The 20,202-nt window shown below is 44.0% G+C and overlaps 1 protein-coding gene across 8 annotated transcripts in view; it reads left to right on the top strand.

Annotated features, from left to right (window-relative positions):
* LOC144934742 (neuronal cell adhesion molecule-like) overlaps nt 1-16,864 on the top strand; it is a 262,783-nt gene extending 245,919 nt beyond the window's left edge. For 4 of the 8 annotated variants that reach the window (XM_078860837.1, XM_078860840.1, XM_078860843.1 and 1 more), the window contains 6 exons: nt 4,184-4,291; nt 6,423-6,587; nt 9,697-9,828; nt 10,881-10,944; nt 12,010-12,021; nt 13,194-16,864. In XM_078860837.1, the coding sequence (XP_078716963.1) occupies nt 4,184-4,291; nt 6,423-6,587; nt 9,697-9,828; nt 10,881-10,944; nt 12,010-12,021; nt 13,194-13,488 (776 nt within the window). In that variant the 3' untranslated portion in view covers nt 13,489-16,864. Of the gene's footprint in view, nt 1-4,183; nt 4,292-6,422; nt 6,588-9,696; nt 9,829-10,880; nt 10,945-12,009; nt 12,022-12,837 lie in introns of all 8 variants that reach the window. The other 4 variants (XM_078860845.1, XM_078860839.1, XM_078860838.1 and 1 more) reach the window with 3 other exon arrangements.
* The last annotated feature ends 3,338 nt before the right edge of the window (nt 16,865-20,202 follow it).

Raw genomic sequence — 20,202 nt, 5'->3', positions numbered from 1 at the left:
CCAACCTGTATATTTGGAGTTTTCATGTTCTCCGCTTTGGTTGTGTGGATTTTTCTCCGGGTTTTCAGGTTTTTCCCTCTACATTTAAAATAATCATGCGTTTATAGTATTTGGCTGTTATAAATGTCCATGTGATAAGCCTCTTCGTTTAGCTATCATTTGTGGCCAGTCGCTTAGGAAAAAGAGCTAGATAGCACAGTAGGTAAAAGAAAAAATTGTTAATAAAATTTTTATAGAGCATTGAGCCTGCACATTTGAGATCCTGAGATTAAATTTGGCTTGGTGGCACTATAATTACCTTGCTTGACTGACAATCCACAAGGTCACAAGTTCAAATCCCTGTATGGAGTTGACTCAACCAATCGTCCTCTGGGTATAATAAAATAAATTCCACTTTATGGGAAGTGACCAGTGGTTGTCCTATGGAGAAGCTAACTCTGTCAGAGGAATGTGGAATTTCTACCACTGGCTCAGAGCATCCATGGGGAGAGGAACACTGTCCAGTGCTCTCTTGAGTGTGGAACATAAGACACACACACAGGAGTCTCTTGTCAGCGCAACAGACGAACAAAAGGTCAAAAGATCAGTCAATGATGGGTACCCATCTGGGAGAACAACCCAATTTAGTCCAATCCACAATACAGACTAAAATAACAACAGTGTGATTTGCCTCCATGAAACTATGTATTACCACTGGCTCTATGTGTCAGGATATGGCATCATAATCTATCAATATTGATTAAACTGGGCCACAGCCAATTTTGTAGCAACCCGTGCTTCTTGTCTTTTTTTTTTCAAAGAAGTAAACCTAAGCCCCGTTATGCCCATATTGATTTCGTTCCAAAACTCCTAATAACTTCGCAATGACATATTTTCTGGAAACATTGCCACGCATCGCTGGGTCTGACATTATTGTTCCACGTAGGGGTTTTACCCCCGGAGATCGGCCCAGCTGATTGTGCTCGAAATGAAAAGCCCAGGACCGGTGCAGTGTTTGAACAAAGAAAATGCAACGCTGTTTCGACAACGTTTTTTTCCCCGGTTGTATTTATATTTACCAACGTGTTTGGCATTGCAGAGGAACGCAATAAACTAAAACTAAAGCGTTTTTTTTTATTCCAGGTAAGGCCCACTGAGCTATAGAACTATTTTTCAGAAGCGACCTTACCACAAACGATGGCTCAACAAAGTGGCTTACCATGTGGAAAATTTATAGCAGTCAAGTCATCTTTATGGATGTTTATAAATGTGGAGGAAAACACCGGAGGTCCCGGAGAAAAATCAACGCGACCATGTGGAGAACATGCAAACTCCAAATTTCCAGACAGGCGTCAGGGTTGGTATTGAACCCACGACCTCCTGTATACTGTACACCAGGCGAGGTAGTTAATATCTCTCCACCGTGTCGCATTGCAATCGGTGGGGCACATGTGCTGGATGGAGGGGATAGGTTACCAAGAGAGGCACTGGAGTGGATTACAGAGATCGATGACCAAGGGGCAGGACCTACAGAGCCAGATAGTGGGAAAGCTGTGGACCACAGTCCTTGGAGATCGGGTGACCTTGCAACAGCTGTGGGACCCAGCTGAAGGAAGGCGGTGATAGTGAGGTGTGTTGGTATTATCGGCATGGACAGTGATGACCTCTTAATCTTGTTGCGTGCACGTGTGTTTGTGTGTCTGTTCATGAATATAATTATGAGGAAGGGGTGGTATAGTGTTTACCACACTGCACTGCAGTCCTAGCAGCTACAGTGGTGATTTGGTATCTGAGCATGTCCTGTTGCTCTGCCCCTGGTGTAGTATGATAATGAAAATTAATCTTAGAGAGATAAATGTGGCCGGGTATGACTAATGCTTTGCCTCACCCTACCATAAATTTACATCCCATCCTTAACCGGTAATCGCTAACATCAATTGCCATGTTCATCTTTAAAGTTAACCTTTGCCTTACCTACGCTTGAAGTTGCGTGTTGTGTGTACTGTACGTTGTGTATACGTGCCCGATGCCCATGTGTATGAAGTGCCTGCACATGATGCACGTGTTTTGCATACCCCAACCACGATGGTCTGGGCTATAGTGTAACACTCCCAACAGCTCTTTCATCACATCCAAGTTAAGGTTTATAACTTATCATTACCTCCATGAAGCATTCCCTGATTGCCTTCACCTGCCACCGGGTGGCTTCATATTGCCGATCGGTGCCCTTTCTTGTCTTGCCAGCCTTGCAGCAGAAGCCTTGCGTAAAGAATGGCTTCGGATGAAAGTCCCGTCGCGCTGTGCATGAAATATTCAATGCCCTGTCTGGTCTCGCTCTGTTTGGAGCACTTGGCTCACAATTAGAACGACCCAAGCTAAATCCCAGTTGGGGGACGACTCAACCCTATAATCCCTTTGGGGTCAATAAAATAGATACCGCTCTGACAGGTCAAAAGTGGACATCCGATGGGCCAATCTGCTCCCATTTGTGGCGTGCCAGAAATGTACTTTCTCTACAGAGTCTTACAAGCTCCACCACATGGCTTATGCATGCAGATAACTTTACATGTGGAATCTGTGGCTCTCGTCATAGGAATGTGGCATTTCCACCACTGATTTATTGGTTGTGCCGCTCAATCTATCGTGGTGGCCAGGTGTTGTGGCGCGCATACCAACACTGGTGCCTTAGCAGTATGGTTAGTGGATCACACAGAGATGGAGCATTGGAGCATGCCAATCGACCTGCGTGCTGCGACAGTGAAACACAAGTAGTGGCATACTCTCGCAAAATGATGATCTCGCAGTGCCTTGAATGTCAAATTGGCAGTTAATGGGGTACAGAAATTACCAGGCATCTGTAGGAACTGAACAATTGACTCCATGCAAAGTGGATAAGTGTTGACTGTGCTAAACACCAGGCTACTCAGCCACCAACGAGCGGATCATTTTCCTCCAATCGATCTCTGCATTGATTTTGCCTTTGGCTTTAGGATGTTGATGCACCCGGACGGATATATTTGTGGGCACTTGTATGTGCCGATCCATCTGTTTGTGTATCAACAGATTAATAGGTGTCACTCTCCGATGCGTTTATGGGTCACACCGCGTGCTGTTCGTTATTGCATCTGACGCTTCTCTCCACTTCCTGGAAGCATCAGACATCGTGCTCAACAACACGAGGTCCAATCCCAAAAAATACCGCAGGGCCATGTAGCACAACCGTTACTACCTACTCAGTAGAAGTTAATTAGTAAGTGCTCACACAGCACATTTGCCTATCTTTTGCAACTGGTGTGTGTTGTGAGTACGTGTGTGTGTGTCTCTATGCGTGTCAGTGTGTGTGTGTGCATAGTTGTAGTGCGGAGTGGTAGTGTGGCGGTCAGCATACTGCACTATGAACCCGGTGACCCGAGTTCGATACCCATTCACGGCCAACATTGTGACGATTGTATTACTCCTAAGCCTCCCCCAGGGTCAGCTCAGTCTTAAATGAGTCCCTGGTGCAGTAGGCAAACAGCAGCACTTGAGAGACAGAGGCAGCCAGGTGTGGTGTTGGCCACCAACCCATTCGTGTGCCATGCTAGCCTTAATATGTGCTTGCTAACAGCATTTCCCAAACGGTCTGTTGAAGGCTACACTGGGGATCTTCGTCGTAATATATTAGTGGTTGCTCACAGACAGCACTAACCCTTACACTCTGTTATCAATGCTTACTCGGGTGGAGTGTGCAATTTATGATTTGGTGCAGTGTGCATACATCAGCGCTGGGGAGGCAAAAGCAGGCAGGCCTGATTCTAGCCGCACCACTCCCACGAATGCCTTGCCAGCCTGAATGGACGCCACTATCCAATGACCTATATTGGATTGCCAGCAATTGCACAACTTCAGTAGTGATGTGGTATCTAAACCTGTTGTGGACATCCTCTGAGGTCGACTCAATCTTAAGTCAGTACCTGCTATGGTGCATAAAAAATCAGCACCAGAGATACAAAGGCCAGCAGGCACGGTGCTTGCCATACTCTCTCCCCATCATGCACCGTGCTGGCATTAATATGTGCTCGCGGACGACATTTACAACCAGTAACTCAAAACGGCGGATCCCTTTCTTTGGTGCCGTGTACACATGTGCATATCGTTGTGGTGTGTGTGTGTGTATGTATCTCGTTGAGTTTTGTATACGTGCTCGCGTGTGCCTTGCCACCAGCAGCCCAGATTGTGTCGGTGGCCGGAGAGGAGTTTGCTAACGTGAGCTGGATGCCGGCAGCGTTCCGTGCCGGCACGGTGTTTTATATCGAGTACATGCTTAACAACAGTAAGCACCGGCGCTAATGCCACACACACCTTTATATACGCCGATAGCCGAGCATCACACCGTCACCACAGGTCAACTCCCCGACAGTGCAACGGGGTTCGAGAGGCGCAGGCTAAAACTTCGACGGCACGTTCATCGTTAATAAACGCTGCCTCCTAAGCAGTGTGTGTGTGTGTGCGCATCCCAGTCAGGGCTTGTCACTTCAGCCCATCACCCCCCTAGTGACATATACATAAATATGTCTTTGTGAGAAGCTTAAAGTGAGTGGTCCCTGGCATTAGATAAGGAATGGAGAATTTCCACCACTGGTTCAGGATTACCTTTGCTCGCCGGGGCAGAAAGAGACACATCACATTTTATTTGTAGAAATTGGTTTATGTTAAAGGGAAGTGGCCCTTGACAGCGGAGAACTCCCATTGCTGGACACTTTAGCTAATTATTTTCTTCGGTTACAGGGCCGTTTTAATAAACATATTGTTGTAAAGTATTTCTAACTAAACTGCATAGCAGAATGATATATCTTATCCTCCTCTTTACCTCAGTGGAAATGACAATTACATAATTAAACTTGGTTTAAATCAATCTCTAAAATACGATACTTGACCTCATTCATATGTTGCTCCTACGTGGCCAACATTTCTGCTGATTTCAAACAAATTTCTTGTTTTTCAACCAAAGAAAACAAACTGTTTTAGAGGGACATAAATAATCATAACTTTAGTTTTTAATATATAGTGATAGTGTGAATCCAGTAATCTGTATGATTGTTCCAATTGTGTTCTTTATTTCACCAGGTCAGAGCTTAGTGAGATTCGTTATCCCTTTACAAGGGGGACTGTGGAAGTCTGTTCTGACGAATTATAGTCACCCTCATGAGATTTATTAGATTTTTGGGATTGAAGCTATGATGCCATCACACAGTGGTACGAGATTTCAGCTGACATCAGACGGATTTTTTCCTACCCTCTGATGTAAGCTGCAAGGCAGAACACTTTGTTAATTGGCTGCAGAAATTATTGGAGAAAGTAATTAGAATAGAACTGCTGACTCGATGGAAACTGGCTCTGACCTCTAAAACAATGCTTATTGTGCACTCTGACATAGGGTTCACTAGGTAATGCTGCAATATGTAGGATATTTCTTTGGAACATGCATACACACACACGTGCATGCATGCACACTGAATAGAGTTAATATGAAACATACCGTTCTGTTAAGAAGCTATATAATCTGGGAAAGCACACTATACCCTAATCTGTTCAGACCTACGTTAATTTGCATTGCATGAGTAACAAATCACGTGTAGTTTTGAAAATGTCACGTGGCATTGCGTACGACCCTTACGTGCGTTTTTCCCTGTCATATTTTCATTTTCCTACTTTGCTGTTTCAGTTGCCTCTTGAACATTATTAACGTGACGATGAAATGTTTGCCGTGCATTCACTTTAACTCTGCTCTGTTCACTTTCTCTCTTTTGCCTTCCTCTGCCCCGTCCACACCCCTCTGTGTGTGCGTGTCCGTGTGTCTATGGGTACGTCCACCATACCTGCGCGTGTGTCTGTGTGTGTGTGCGTATGTGTGCGTTATACACCTACATGTGTTCGCACATATGGGTACACCGCACCCTTGTGCCCTTGCATAACGATTCTTAAATTGCACGTACCAATACACGTATGTGCATTTGTCCCCGTGTGTGCACTGACGCGTGTTTTCATACGTGAATTTGCATGCATGCATCCCTGTGCGTGATTTTACGTGCATGCCTGTGGGGTGTATTCCTGCGTGTACGTACACACAAATCCGTGCGCATGACTGCACGCACTCCCTCGGACACCTGCGCGTGCATTATTGTGAATGCCTGCGCGCATCTTTGCCCGTGTGTCTGTGCGGAAAAATCTGTGTCCGTGCGTTATTATTTGAATCCTTGTTTTGGGGCGAATGTGCGTGTGCGTGTGTGTGCGTGGATTTAATATGTGTACGCACACGTCCCCGCGCATGGTGCGTGCGTTTCCTGCGCGTGCATTCCCATGCGTGGCTTCTGTGCATGGCCGTGTGCGCGCGCGATCCCCTCCGCGTACCCGTGCCTTGCCCCCTGTGCTCACAACCCCGTGACTCCGCCGTCCTCCCCGAGGTGTCGAGGGCTGGGAGAAGAGTCTGCGCACCCCTTCCGTTAACACGTCGCAGAGTTACATTGTGGTGCAGGGCCTAGAGGCCGGCACGACCTACAAAATGCGCTTGGCGTCGGCGTTGCAGGCCAGCGTTAGCTTCAGCGAGGCCGTGGTCTTTGAGGCCCGAGGTGAGAGCGCCCGCGGTCAGGCTGTTCGAATGTTTCACGCAAAAGACAAAATGCACCGCACAACAATGTCGTCGTTTCCGTACTTTTGTTCGTCCAAAGCAGAGGTTTGAGTCGTTTTCTCTCAAAATGAATTTCGCTGCCCCTTTTGCATGTTTATACGTGTGAGAGTGGAATTGAGGATGAACCGCGGTTTGAAAGTGGACGATTTTGGTGACGCTGCTGCGTTGGTAGTGATTATGCACGGGCACAAATAACATAAAAGCTCAACATATTCATCAATAACAGTGCGCGGCCTTAAAAGAAAAAAAAAATCATAATAGGCAACGTTTCGGGGGAATGGTTTTCTTCATTTATGTGCTATGAAGCAGGGCCATTGGCTAAAATGTCGGCTATTTTTTGTTTATTAAGGCCACGGGGTTATTGACAAATGCGTTGGGTTTTTATTTTAAAATGTTTTCGTCTTAACCCACATATTTATTTCCTTCATAATCATCGCCATTGTGATTACCATCCCTTTAGTATTTATAAATTAGGTTATCACTTTGTGAGAATCTCAATATGGTAATTTGATGTCGACACTGACATTTTTTTCATAAGAGTGTGGAATTTTCCTCACTTGCTCAGGACTGCCACTGAAGAAGAATGTTGGTTTGAGCAGAGAAACACTTGGTCTGCTTGTTATAACACCCTTATGCTGACTTTTTGATCATCACGTTTCAATATCCCATGGACCATCAAAACCATATCAAAATTATACATACGTACAGGACTGTACTGATTCTGACCAGCCCATCATCTATCTGTGCTTCGTAATATCAACACAATCTGGTGCAGTAGTACCACTCGGTGATACAGTTATGCAGTGTTTGTCCACTCAAAAGACTGGATCGGGCCATAGGAACGTACAATTTACAACAGTGGCTGGTGACCAATAATGATCATGATGGTGTAAAGGTCATTGCTCAAATAGGTACATGTATGCTGTTACCACCATTGTTATTTGCTTCATGGAGTCACCAAAATGGTTGTCTATCCACAGAGGTAATGTATGTTTGCGTGTGCATTTATTTGAAATCAAAGAGCAGTTTTATATAAGTATAATATTGTAAAGCAAGCACCTTGGTTTATATTTTTGCCATTACATTCCTGCAACTGCAGCACTGTGGCGGTTCGTAATTGGTGAGGTGCCTCCCTTTGTGCCTGTGGATCGTGTAAATGTCTGTGTGCTACTGCCCTCTGTTGGTGAAAGCCAAGCTGCTGATAGAACACGGTTGCCATTTGCCATCTTGTTTTGCAATCCCAGTTGGTTCTACTCGAAAAAAAATACATCTGAAATTATATATAGAATTTCGATGTAAAGCTTTCGTGACTGCAGGGATTCATCTTCTTGATTCTTTCGGTAAAGTCACGTAGAAGGGAAAGAATACAATAATAAAAATAAAACATAATAAAATAAAATTCTCACATTATTTTATTATGTTTTATTTTTATTATTTCCCTTCTACGTGACTTTACCGAAAGAACCAAGAAGATATATCTTGAATTGTTATTTTACGACGAGATTTTAAACAAAAATCCTGTTAAATAAATTACTTCAATGCAACTTACTTCATAATTTCTTGGCTAATTAAATAATGCCGAAGTTTAATTTTTATTCATATACAACTAACCCTCGCTGAAAAGTGTACGTCTTTTCACACTCATATATTATTATTTCATGAAGTTGCACGAGATGTTTATATGAATCACTGAACAAATAGCACGGTTGCCTACGTACATCTCGAAGGACCCTTGTACACTGTTAAATTACAAATTTAAACTCCCTCAGATGTGGGCAGCTGACGTGAGTTTGAGCACTTCGCCAGCACTGCTGAGAGCCTGACTTGGGGTGTAGGTGTAAGCCACCCGCTATGAAACCAGGTGCTACAGTGGTGAGATGTCATCTCCCTCGACTAGTGTGGAGGTCGTGGGGTTGATCCCGACCCTGGCACCTGTATATTTTGAATTTGCATGTTCTCTTCGTGGTTGCTTGAATTTTTCTCCGGGTCCTCCCGTTTTTGTCTCCACATTTAGAATCAACATGCGTTTAGATTATTTGGCTGCTTTAAATTTACACTTGATAAGCTACTTAAGTGAGCTATCATTTGTGGCTAGGTCGCTTCTGAAAAAGAGCTATACAGCTCAGTGGGCCTTACTTGCTAAAATAAAAAAAGTTAATAGATTTTTGAGTAGAACAATTTGATGGTATCAACTCATTCACCAATCATTTGGTGACAACAAAAATGAAACATAATTTGGGCAAAATCCCACTCTTCAAAAATGTAATATTACATTTATGTTTAATTGCCACTTTACAAACATCCCTACAGCAGGGAATGTGGGAATGTATAGCATCCATAGCGTATCTAAGAGGTTACTTTCAGTGATCTTAGAAGTAGTTCTGTGGTATCAGTTTCTGCAGAATATTCTCGAACACGGGGTGCTGATCTGCCTCTGCCTTCCGAATGATGTCGAAAGCACAATTTTTATACATTTGGGGGATTTAAAAAAATATATATCTTGCTGATCTCTCTTTTGAAGACAGGTCATTGCTCAAAATATTACTTATATATTTTCTGTTATCAGGAAATGTTAATAGTTAATTTGGTCCGATTTGTCTTAATTAAATGAATCATACTCTGTAGGTTTTTCATGATTGTATTATATAGCTCTCTGATTGGTTGTTCGATAACAACATTATTAAGCTTAATGTTAGGATTTATACCACGTGTTGTTGAACACATTGTGTGACGTTTCACGGCACGTGGTGGGAGCCTACATTCAGTACCTGAAGATGTTCCCAGAACGTGGAGCAAAAACGTACAACCCAAAATCGCATCAGAGTTCAAGTCTACCATATATGAGGTTTGAAGGTGATAATCAATAACATCGTCACTAGGGAGACAAAGGCAGCCAGGCATGGTGATGGCCACATACCCCCCGTGTGTGTCTTTTCGCCTTCGTAGGTGCTCGCTAACAGGACTTTCCCCAGCAGTCTGTTAAGGCTCTATGGGGGATCTTTGTCTTTATATCGCTCTGTGCTCATGTCTTGTGTGGTTGTCTTTGACAGCTGAACCCAGCCAGCAAGTGAACATACCCACGCAGGGCTGGTTCATCGGGCTCATGTGCGCTATTGTCCTGCTCGTGCTCATCATCCTCATCATCTGTTTCGTACGACGCAACCGGGGAGGGAAGTATCCCGGTAAGAGTTTCCACATCGCCGTCATTATTATAATTATGAGGTCGCACTCCTTACACACAAAGTGCATGTCACAAATGAACCACAATACCTTGCTGATCTCGTCAAGGAGCATAAACCATCGCACAAACTCCGGTCATCCTCGCAGTGACTTTTGGCAAGCATTTGAAAAAAGATGGTCGCTGCATCGCTCACTTTCAGATGCGCTTATGTGGCCATCTGGAATGCTCTTCCGATATTAGAAAGCCACTGGAGCTATGGACTCTATATTGAAAACAAATTTTTTTTGAACTGCTTTTTTGGGTTTGGTTTGTTGTCCTTCCCCCGCACCGCCGATTGGCACGGTTGGCTACGTACGGTAGGAAAGAAATTCATCGTACGTACGTACACCAGCGGTTCGCAACCTGTGATCCGCAGGCCCCTGGCGGTGCGCGATGCTACTACAAGGGCCTGCGGAAAAGAAAAATAATAATAACATCCTCCCCAAGGAAATGTACAATTTCAAATAACTATTAGCATACGGTGGTCCAAGAAATATTTAGAGGTTGGAAACCGCTGATGTACACCATCTAAACCACCGACATCCTATCACATCCCCTTTGTCAATCCACTGCTGGATGAAGGACCGCCCGCCCTATCATGTCGTTCACGATTCATTGACTGTACACCACCACCACCATGTGGGTCAGTGTGGCCTGCTGAAGATATCACTCGCTGCTGGTGGTTAGGCCATGGTCGGAAAAATATTGCCGTGTTCCTGTCGCAGTGTGCTGACCACTGCGTCACCGCTCCACCCCGTCATCATTTTCATGATAATAGAGTGATCGCTAGTTATAGGAATACATCAATTGTGGTATTGTTATTTGTATGTTTGTGGGGGCGGGGGGAAGCAGTGGCAAAATTGGTTAGGTACCTGAGCTCGATTCCCCGGCCATAGCTAACATCGGTGACGAGTGTCGCCTTCAGCGTGGTGAAGTATAGGGCATGGCGTGGAGAGGATTCCCAAGGGGCTTCAGATGATCATTAATGCTTCATTTTGTTGGTTTATTTCTCAGTTAAAGAGAAGGAGGATGCTCATCCTGATCCCGAAGCGCAGCCGATGAAGGAAGACACGTACAGGTGTGAATGCACTCACTGACACACTCACGCCTACATTCTAAAGTTTACACGTTCACGCACATAGCCCCTGAATAACCTTCAACAGACTAGGGTGGCATGTGCTGCTTTTGGACACCTGTGTAGGCCAGCACTGCACACTAGTGGGTGGGTGGCCAACACCATGCCCGGCCGCCTTTGTCTCCTTATTGGCTATGTTTATACAGCGCACCAGGTACTCACTGAAGGCTGAGTCGATCTAGGGAAGGTCCAGAACCTGTTTGAAAAGAGCTTCCGCAACTGTTTAAGTGGCCTGCCGCAACCCGTTGAGACTTCCATTGGCATCCCACCACTCACAACACAGCGCACGCGCAAACGAGACCTCACACAGCTCTCTCGTGACAAGCAGCAGCTCAATCAAGAAGTCCATTCTAAGCAGCTTCACGGGCCCTAAAAATCTTACCTATAGTGGAATCGCCGGGTTCATAGCGCGGTGGACTATCCACGGCACGGCACCACAAACACATGTACACACACACCCGTACATGCTCAAGTATACACGTGAAAATGTACAAACAAACATGCACTTCTTCATCATATTCGTGATCATTGTCATCCCCTTATTGCGCATTATGCAATTGAGTTATCCTCTTGCGTGTGCATGTGTGAGTTTTCGGCAGCCACGCCGGCTTCCTTTCAAACATTGTTCGTAAGAAATGTACCCATAATGCTGAGCAAGGACCTCTTGAAAAGCAACCGTGAAGCTCAGTGAAGCTTTCCTGCATTTATAACGGAAAAAATAAGGACAATGATTTTTAAAAACAAAGCACGGTCATATTGATCGAAATTTGTTTCCGTTTTAATTTCAAGATTTTCATTTGCAGATTAATTAAACTTAATAGAACACGTTTTTTTATTATATTTATCAGCGACTGATACATTTCATTTTCCGTTTCTATTAACCATGAAAGTGCTTGGATCTTGCTACCTGCGCTTTGCTTGCTTTCTACGTTGCACTCTGTTCAACTTTTAACCAGCCTAATGCTCTTTCTTTGGCTGTCCCCGTGCACATCTCTCTCACGTGCATAGGTCGCTGGGAAGGTAGGTCACAGAAAGCCAGACTTGCGTGTGCGCAAACCCTCAGTCCAGCAGTGCTGTGTGTGCTATCGTTGTCGGTGCTGTGCCAGTATTGTTTGTCATAGTGGGTAGATCGTGCAATTGGCCACGTCGCTCGCATAACAACAAGAGCAGCTGATGAGAGCTCATAGATGATGATGATGATGATGGCGATGTTGAGAAACGCTCTCTTTGATTGCATTCTGTCAAAATGTTTCCGCATGGGTTTCCTCCAACAGCTGAACAAAAAACAACGCAACGTAGCTGTTTATTGGCGAAATAATCCAAAATGCTGAAACATTACTCGCTTGGCATCAGGCATAGCAGCAGCAACATCGCCCCCTACTGAAAAAACGTTGACAGGACCCTCATTGAAAAAGAGTATTGAGACTCGGTGAGCCTCAACAAGCCTAATAATAATACAAAATAACCGATTCTTAAAAATTGTACAGTGATACATTGAAACACAATATCGCTGCGCGCTCTTGTTTTATGCGTTCGTCCTCGTATCTTTGTGTTTTGATGTGTCATCATCGTGGTGTTCGTGCGGTAGTCTTAGGAGCATGCTCTCATTGTCCGTTGTGTATACGTCATGCCCGATTGTCTTAGTTATATGTGTACGACGCGAGTAACACTGCCCGATGGTCTGTCTGGGTGAAAACGTGTTTGTGTGTGTGTGTGTGTGTTCACCCCTGCCTGCGCCTGTGTGCACACGTGCGAGTGTGTTTGTCTTTGGATGTCCATGTGTGTATGAGTTTATCCATTTGCCTGTATGTGCTGCGTATGTGTGCGAGTGTCCAGGTGTGTATGAGTTTGTGCATGTACGTTGTTCTGGTCTGTCCACGTGTGTATGGGTTCGTGTCTTTGCGTGTATGTACACGTGTGTGCAAGCACGTGCGAGTTTGTGCCTTTGCGTATGTGCGCGTGTGCGAGTCCATATGTGAGTTCACGTCTCTGCGTGTACGTGCGTGCGTATACGAGAGCGTACCGTTGCTTCGTGCGTACGAGCGCGCGTGCACGTTCACGCATCTACACCCATCTGCACCTTCGCCCCGTGCGTGTGTGCATGCGTGACCATCCGTGCATCCATGCCACCCATCCTCCCCTTACCCACCAACCCCCACCCACCCTCGCCATGGCTCCACTCACCTCCACAGTGAGGACGAGAAAGTTCCAGACGGTGGCGGCGGCAAGGGCGGGCGCCCATCCCCAAACGGCTCGGTTCGCCGAGGTGGTAGCGCCGACAGCCTGGTGGAATACGGAGAGGGCGGCGAGGGGCAATTCAACGAGGACGGCTCCTTCATCGGCCAGTACACCGACCGCAAGGATCGCGCCGAGCCCGGCCCCGACGGCGAGGAGAGCTCCACCACCACCTCGCCCATCAACCCGCTCAACCCCCTCAATGGGCCCACAGCAGCTGCCCCAGCGACTCCCAACAACCACCTGGCCTAAGGCAGTGGCGGCACCCCACCACCACCACCCTGTTGTCTGTCCGGCTGTTGTTAGTTGGTGACTGTGACCCACCGCTTGCGATGGTTTTGGCTATTCGAGTGACGTCGCTCATCACCATCGCGTGGCTCATGGCTCCAGGTTGAGGAGGCTACGTAATCCACCGTGGGTTTTTTTTGTTAATGCGTGTGACTTGCTCAAAGAGCATCTGTAATGTGACGACGACGACGACACTTTCTCAACCTGCAGCTCGTGCAGTTTAAGGGGTGAACCATTCTGGCGTGTGTCCCGCAAAGTTGCATCGTCACAGGTGGCCTGTGCATTTTTATTATCGTTGAAGCCGCCTTGCTGTGTGTCACTTGAGACTGAAAATTCCTAAGCGGACTTTTGCCTGCCCCAACTAGAGCCCCGACCCAGCACCGTTGTCGTCAGTGATGTACATTGAAAAAAGCCTAGTTAACCGAGGTTGGGCTACGATGATTGTGGACAGGTTGGGATGGTCGTGCTATGGCTGCTGGAGTCTTCACAAGAAGTGTCTCTCAGTGCTGAAATTCGTCCCCCGCTCGCAATGAAGGGGTTTGGAATATTTAATCTAAAGCCCCTCGGAGATGAGGCCATGTCCCACACCCACTCCCCACGATTGGAAACGCTTGCCCAAAGGAACTAATTTACCCTTAATCATGAATAATAATTTCTAATAGTAATAATCATAGTATCATACTGTATTTGAAAAAAAAGTTTTGCTGGCTGAGTTCGAGCGTCGTGCTGACGTGAGATATCCCACCCACCCTTAACCCTGGATGTGTATCCGGCGGAAATTTGTGGGCAGTGCTAAATACAAATATTAACAGACTAACCAATAAAATGGCACGCTTAAGGCATTGGAAGAAATTTCACAGTTCCATGGAGGGCGCTACAGCTATCAAAACTGGGGAATGAGCTGATGTCGTCGTCACCTTCAAATGTCATTACATGTAATCAGATTACACGCCGACGTACATTACAGTCATGCCTGATGACATATACAGTACTCATCTGATTTCAAGCGGAAAACTCTGATTACGTCTTGCGGTGGTAACGAATAACGTTCCACTTGCACCCGTGCTTGTATGCACCTGCGCGTGCGTGTGCGTGCTTGCATGAGCGCGCGTGCGTGCGTGTGTGTGCGCACGCGCGTTCACTTTAGGTAATATTTTTTAGGTAATATTTTTGTTTTAATGGACCTCTTCATTGAGCTGCTGCTGCCTGGCACGAGAGAGCTGTGTGAGGTCTCGTTTGCGCGTGCGCTGTGTTGTGAGTGGTGGGATGCCAGTGGAAGTCTCAATGGTTTGTGGCAGGCCGCTTTAACAGTTGCGAAAGCTCTTTCGAATTATTGTTACTTTTATTTTTTCATGGACTCGGCAGTCACTTGTATTTGCGATTAGAATGTATCATTTGTACTGCTTCATCTGCCTGGATAGTTAATGTTATTAGCAAGGATGCTACGTGTTATGATTCCACACTGGAATTATATATTTTAAAAAATAGCTTGCTTGCTTGCTTGTGGGAATGAAAGGGATGTTTTGTTTATTATATAAAATAACATTAATATAATACATGTTAAAGATGTTGAACAAAATTTTTAATAAAAAATGTATAATTACTGATTATAAAAGTTTAGCAATGAAATCAATTCGTAATTCAGATGCATTCCACATAGCACAATGTAGTACCGAATTATATACTAAAGCAGCAACTCTTTTTCAAAAACTATCAAATATAGGACGCATCATGCACAGACGTTTGTTAAACACCAATAATTGTCACATTTTTTACAATACATTTATTAATCGCTGTCACATAAGTTGATTGGATAAATCAGGATGCTTATTTTAAAGGAAGCCCCGTGAAATGAAGCATACATGAAGGTTAAAAAAATGTCCACCTTTTGAATGCTACATAAAAAAATATTTGGTTATGGACCGTATTGACACCTTTACGATTATATGCAATTAGTTGCTTAAATTAGTTTTGTGCGATTCACCCATGTTTAAGTTGGTTTAGCCCAAGGTCTGCGTCTATATATGCTCACGCAGAACAGCCTGACCAATCGCACTGCAGAAGTAAATGCTTCATCCCCTATCGTTGCTGTGGTATTGCAGTGCAACAGCATTCAATCAGCCGAGGAGATGGTTACGCGTGACGTATCTCACTTGTAACAATGCCAAGACAAAGAGAAATAACAAGCTAAAGGTCGCAATGCATTTAATACCACAAATTGAATTGCTGCGAGCAGAATTCAATACGCGTGCATTTTTCAAAAGCACCTATAAATTACAAATTTAAAAAGAGGTTCCAGTTTTATTAAAACATATATTATCTTTGACTTCCCAACAATGTTCAGCATGCCATTTTTTACTCACAAGGCAGGACGTGGTTTTCAATAGCTTTATGAACCTATCAACTTCAATTAGACATTTCACATAATATAAACCTCTGCACAGTGCAGTTACGATCGTGTAAATGTGTTGTGAATAAATAATAACAGGCGTTATTAATAACAGGCGTTATTATTTCACAAGTGCCACTGTAGCCAAGTCAGGTTCCCACGAGTCACAACGCCGTTAATGAGAATAATTTAACAGTCGCAGCAGTAATAACACCGCGCGCATTTACACGCGGCATATTTCTCTCAAGAGTGCCATTGCTTTCAGCGTTGTTTTCGGAAGAGGCGCAGAGATGCAATGGTATGAACATGTCTTTTTTTACTCGATTCAAAAAGCAAAAATGTACATGTTTAATAACGTGTACATTTTTTTACGCGCAGTTTCTTAAGTAATTGCAGGTGACGTTATACAAAGCACAACTAAACTGTAGGTGCTTTCCAATGATCCCTTCCTGTACAATAGTGTAGCTCTGACTTATGGACCAAACTGCGGTGGGTCATGTGTTTTTGGTAGTTATTCTTTTTGTAGGCATAGGATGACGCATATCCCTGCTCGAACAAGAATAATCTGAGCCAGCAGTGGGAGTTGCACATTTACATTTTGAGAGCAAGTCTCCCCATAGGATAACTAACTACTTTCAAAGATTCCAGTATAATCAGATCATTGGTGGTGGTCTGATAATAATGTAACTTTTTAACACGTAGGCTTTCGCGACCAATATCCATAATAGAGGTGTGTTTTGGGTTAGATCGTGTAAATATGAAGGCGTCGTTAAAACCGCCACCACCACCCGACAAAGCCAATTAGTAAGGTTTGTCACATAAACAGAACATGCCTATTCGTTACTCGTATGGCACACCGGTGTGTTGGAGAGTAAACCCACACCATTTACAATTCGAGTACGACGTTTCGCCAATAATTACAACTAGCATCAGACGACAGCCAGAATTGACAGCCAGAGTTGGCTGTCGCCTGATGATGCTAGTTGTAATTACTGACGAAACGTCGTACTCAGAGTTGTAAAAGTTGTGGGTTTACTCTACAACATATCAGTGTGCCGTACTAGTAACGAATTTACATGTTCTGTTTACATGACAAACCTTACTAATTGCTGTGTCAGGTGATAGCGAGTTTAACCACACATTTATATTTAATCGATTTAACCCAAAAACCTCTTAAGGATAACAATGTACCTTCAGCTATAAATAATAATAGTTATTTAGAACGCTTTGTCAATCCACTGCTGTATCAAGGCCTTCCCCATCCATATCTACAAAGGGATTATTTGATCATCCCTCAGGATTAAATATCAACCTTCTATTATTCCAAACATCTTTGAACACAGGTCATCTGGTATGTAAGAAATATGGTGTCCTGGCAATATGGTGTGCATATACAATATTTGTGTACTGATATCTAAGGAATTTGACATTTCCCTGTAAAATTCATGGTATATGCTATACTGCCTTTCCGGCATGCTGATCATGTTCATATAATTTAGTTTAAATGTAAATGAGCAAAATTATATATTAATATACTTCCTGACGCTTTCGACTTAATTAAATTCAAACAAATTTCAAAGCAAACTTGTAATAAGCTTTAATTGAAATGTATGATACATATTAATCACGGCTCAATTCACAACAATAATAATTAAATGTATGATGTTAGGAGCCGTCACATCTTGGCTACAGTGCATTCTTAATTGTTTATGTCAATGATTGATATTTGTTAAACGGAATCGGCTTAAAACTAGATTACCGCTATAAAAAGAATGCATGAAAATTTTTCGGCATCTATAAATTAATACCGTAATGGTATTTTTTATGCAAAAAGGTATTATAAACTGGTTTGATTAATAACTACTTTCCTTTGGGTCAGATCGTGTAGGTGTAATGTATTTTTTCCTTAACTAACACATTCCTGTGGAGGGAGCTGGTAGGAACGTTGGGTTGCTCGGTCAATGGCCAGGGTCAACGGCGGCGTGGTGTATTCCGCAAATATGCCCGACTGTGAGGGCGGGCGCAAGCCGGCGTGAGTAGGTTAAACGTTGAGTTTTATAAGGGCACCACGGGGTGACCAGCCCCTCCCCACCCAGCCCCACTCTTCCCACCCAGCCCTACCCTCCCCACCCTCCCCACCCAGCCCCTCCCCACCCTCCCCTCCCCACCTAGCCCCTCCCTCCCCACCCAGCCCCTCCCTGCACGACGGACACAATAATCCCCTGTGGGCTGGTGTAACCAGGAGGTTCCTACCAGTATAACCTCCACCACTTCACCGCTCCAATCAAATCAAGTTGTCACGTGGTGGGAAAATTTGTAATTAGATTTTTATTTTTTTTCAGCAAACCGCAAGAATGTTGTAAAGAAAGCAAAGTGTTGACACTTTTGGTCCGATGTTTCGCTGTAGATTGCATCGAGCATCGTCGGCTGTTAACAACATTTGAGGTCTCACGTGGAGGTTTATAGTAAAACAAACAAATGACGTTATACCTAGATGATCAAATCCAACAGAAACGAATAGCGAATCATATTGGTCGTGAAAGCTTACGTATAAGATACAACAAAAACAATTACTTTACTAAAATGATTGGTGTTTAACAATAGATATTTGAAGAGATGTGTAGCAATTTTAAACATAGTTTTTAGAAATGCAGATATTCCTTTGTAGGATTATCTGTAAAGTACTTTAAAATTCGATCTCTCAATTTAGCAGCGAACAATTTAAAAATAATATTGCTCGAAACGCTATCGCGATGGGTTCTTGACACAGTTTTTGATAGCTGGAAGTATGTAATAATAATGTTGATGTTTGCTTTTGAGACAGCTTAATATTGAAAAGGAAACATGCCTATTTTCATTGTATAAACTTTCGGGTATGTAAATGTGTTTACATGTTGGGCATATTTTATTCTTCTTAAAATCACCTCTTCTTAAACTCACCTTTTTCACATGGTAATTCGGTACTAGTTAAGTTCAATGCAGCATATAACGCGCGTATGTACACTGACACGTAAGTGCAGTGGCGATTGTAATGGAAAGCTAGAGCGATAACAGACGTGGTTTTAAACCAGCTTGCTCTGCATGTACACACTCCCCCTACTGGTGACGATTAGGCTATTGCAGCCCCCCCCCCCACACACAATTCACAGGTAAAATTAGTTTTTATCGGAGTATGTGATGTCATGCGATGGCATATACATCTCTACCTCCTAAGTTATAATATAATTTGCTCATTAGATTGTATGTCAGTGAATACAACTCACCTACGAATAGAATAATTATTTGCTGTCGGAAATTGTTATTATAGGAAACTTGTCATCTACGGGAAAACAACAACAACAAAATAACCGTAGAAATATATTTCTAGAGAATGGGGCGAGATCGTGTTACATAGGGTGGTTGATTTGACCTTCACTTTGAAGGATATATAGTATTGGTGCCAGCTGCCAGGGCTTCATTTCTTCAGGAATATTTGTCCCTTCCCCCCTCCCCCCATGGACAGCTGGGAGGATTGGGAAGGGGGGGGGCATATTTTCTGGAACTCAGCCCTGGAGAGCCCCATCTGGTTGGTTACGGACAAATTTAATTCCGAGAAAGGCATGTTCACCCTTGAACCCATTGTGGATGATGCACATTGTTGTGCGCATTTGGCATGAAAGCCGAGCGATTAAAAAAAAACAGATCCATTCTTCAAAATCGCTTCTCATATAAGCTGCAGACATTTCACAGCCGCTTGTGATTGATAGAGTCTTGTCAGTGGCGGTGTCGTGTGTGTGTGTTCCCACGTGGTTTACGTCAATCAAAGACTGAAATCAATTGATTTTACTCTTCGGATTTCAAACGTTTTCCGAGTCCAACGGGGCTGGGGGCTTTCTCGTGAGTGCCATCGTACCGTCACACATTTACCCCTCCCCACACTCCCTACTGCTGTCTGTTACTAAGTCGATGTAATTTAGGAGTCTATGGGTGATAATCTAACATAGAAGCCTGTCATGTGAACCACACGCAAGCATTCTATCATTAAGGCATTGACTTAACGCGCTGTCGCTGATTACGTAAGTACTGTCGTGGTTAAAAATAAATAAACGGTCTTTTGTTATGGAACAAGTTTTGAAAATAAGTTGGAGCAACATAAGGGCAGGATACACTTCAAGCCCCCTTCATATAATGTCCAGTGATGGCAACAATTAGACTGCATCATGTGTAATAGGTGTATGACCTGATTAGCGGAGGTTATGTTAGGGTAAGTTATCTTATTGAAGTTTGGGTATTATCCCAGATAATGTGTT

Source organism: Lampetra fluviatilis, chromosome 11 (assembly GCF_964198595.1).
Source record: "Lampetra fluviatilis chromosome 11, kcLamFluv1.1, whole genome shotgun sequence".
NCBI lineage: Eukaryota > Metazoa > Chordata > Hyperoartia > Petromyzontiformes > Petromyzontidae > Lampetra > Lampetra fluviatilis.
The sequence above is the reverse complement of the archived record's forward strand: the minus strand, read 5'-3'. Positions and strand labels throughout refer to the sequence as shown.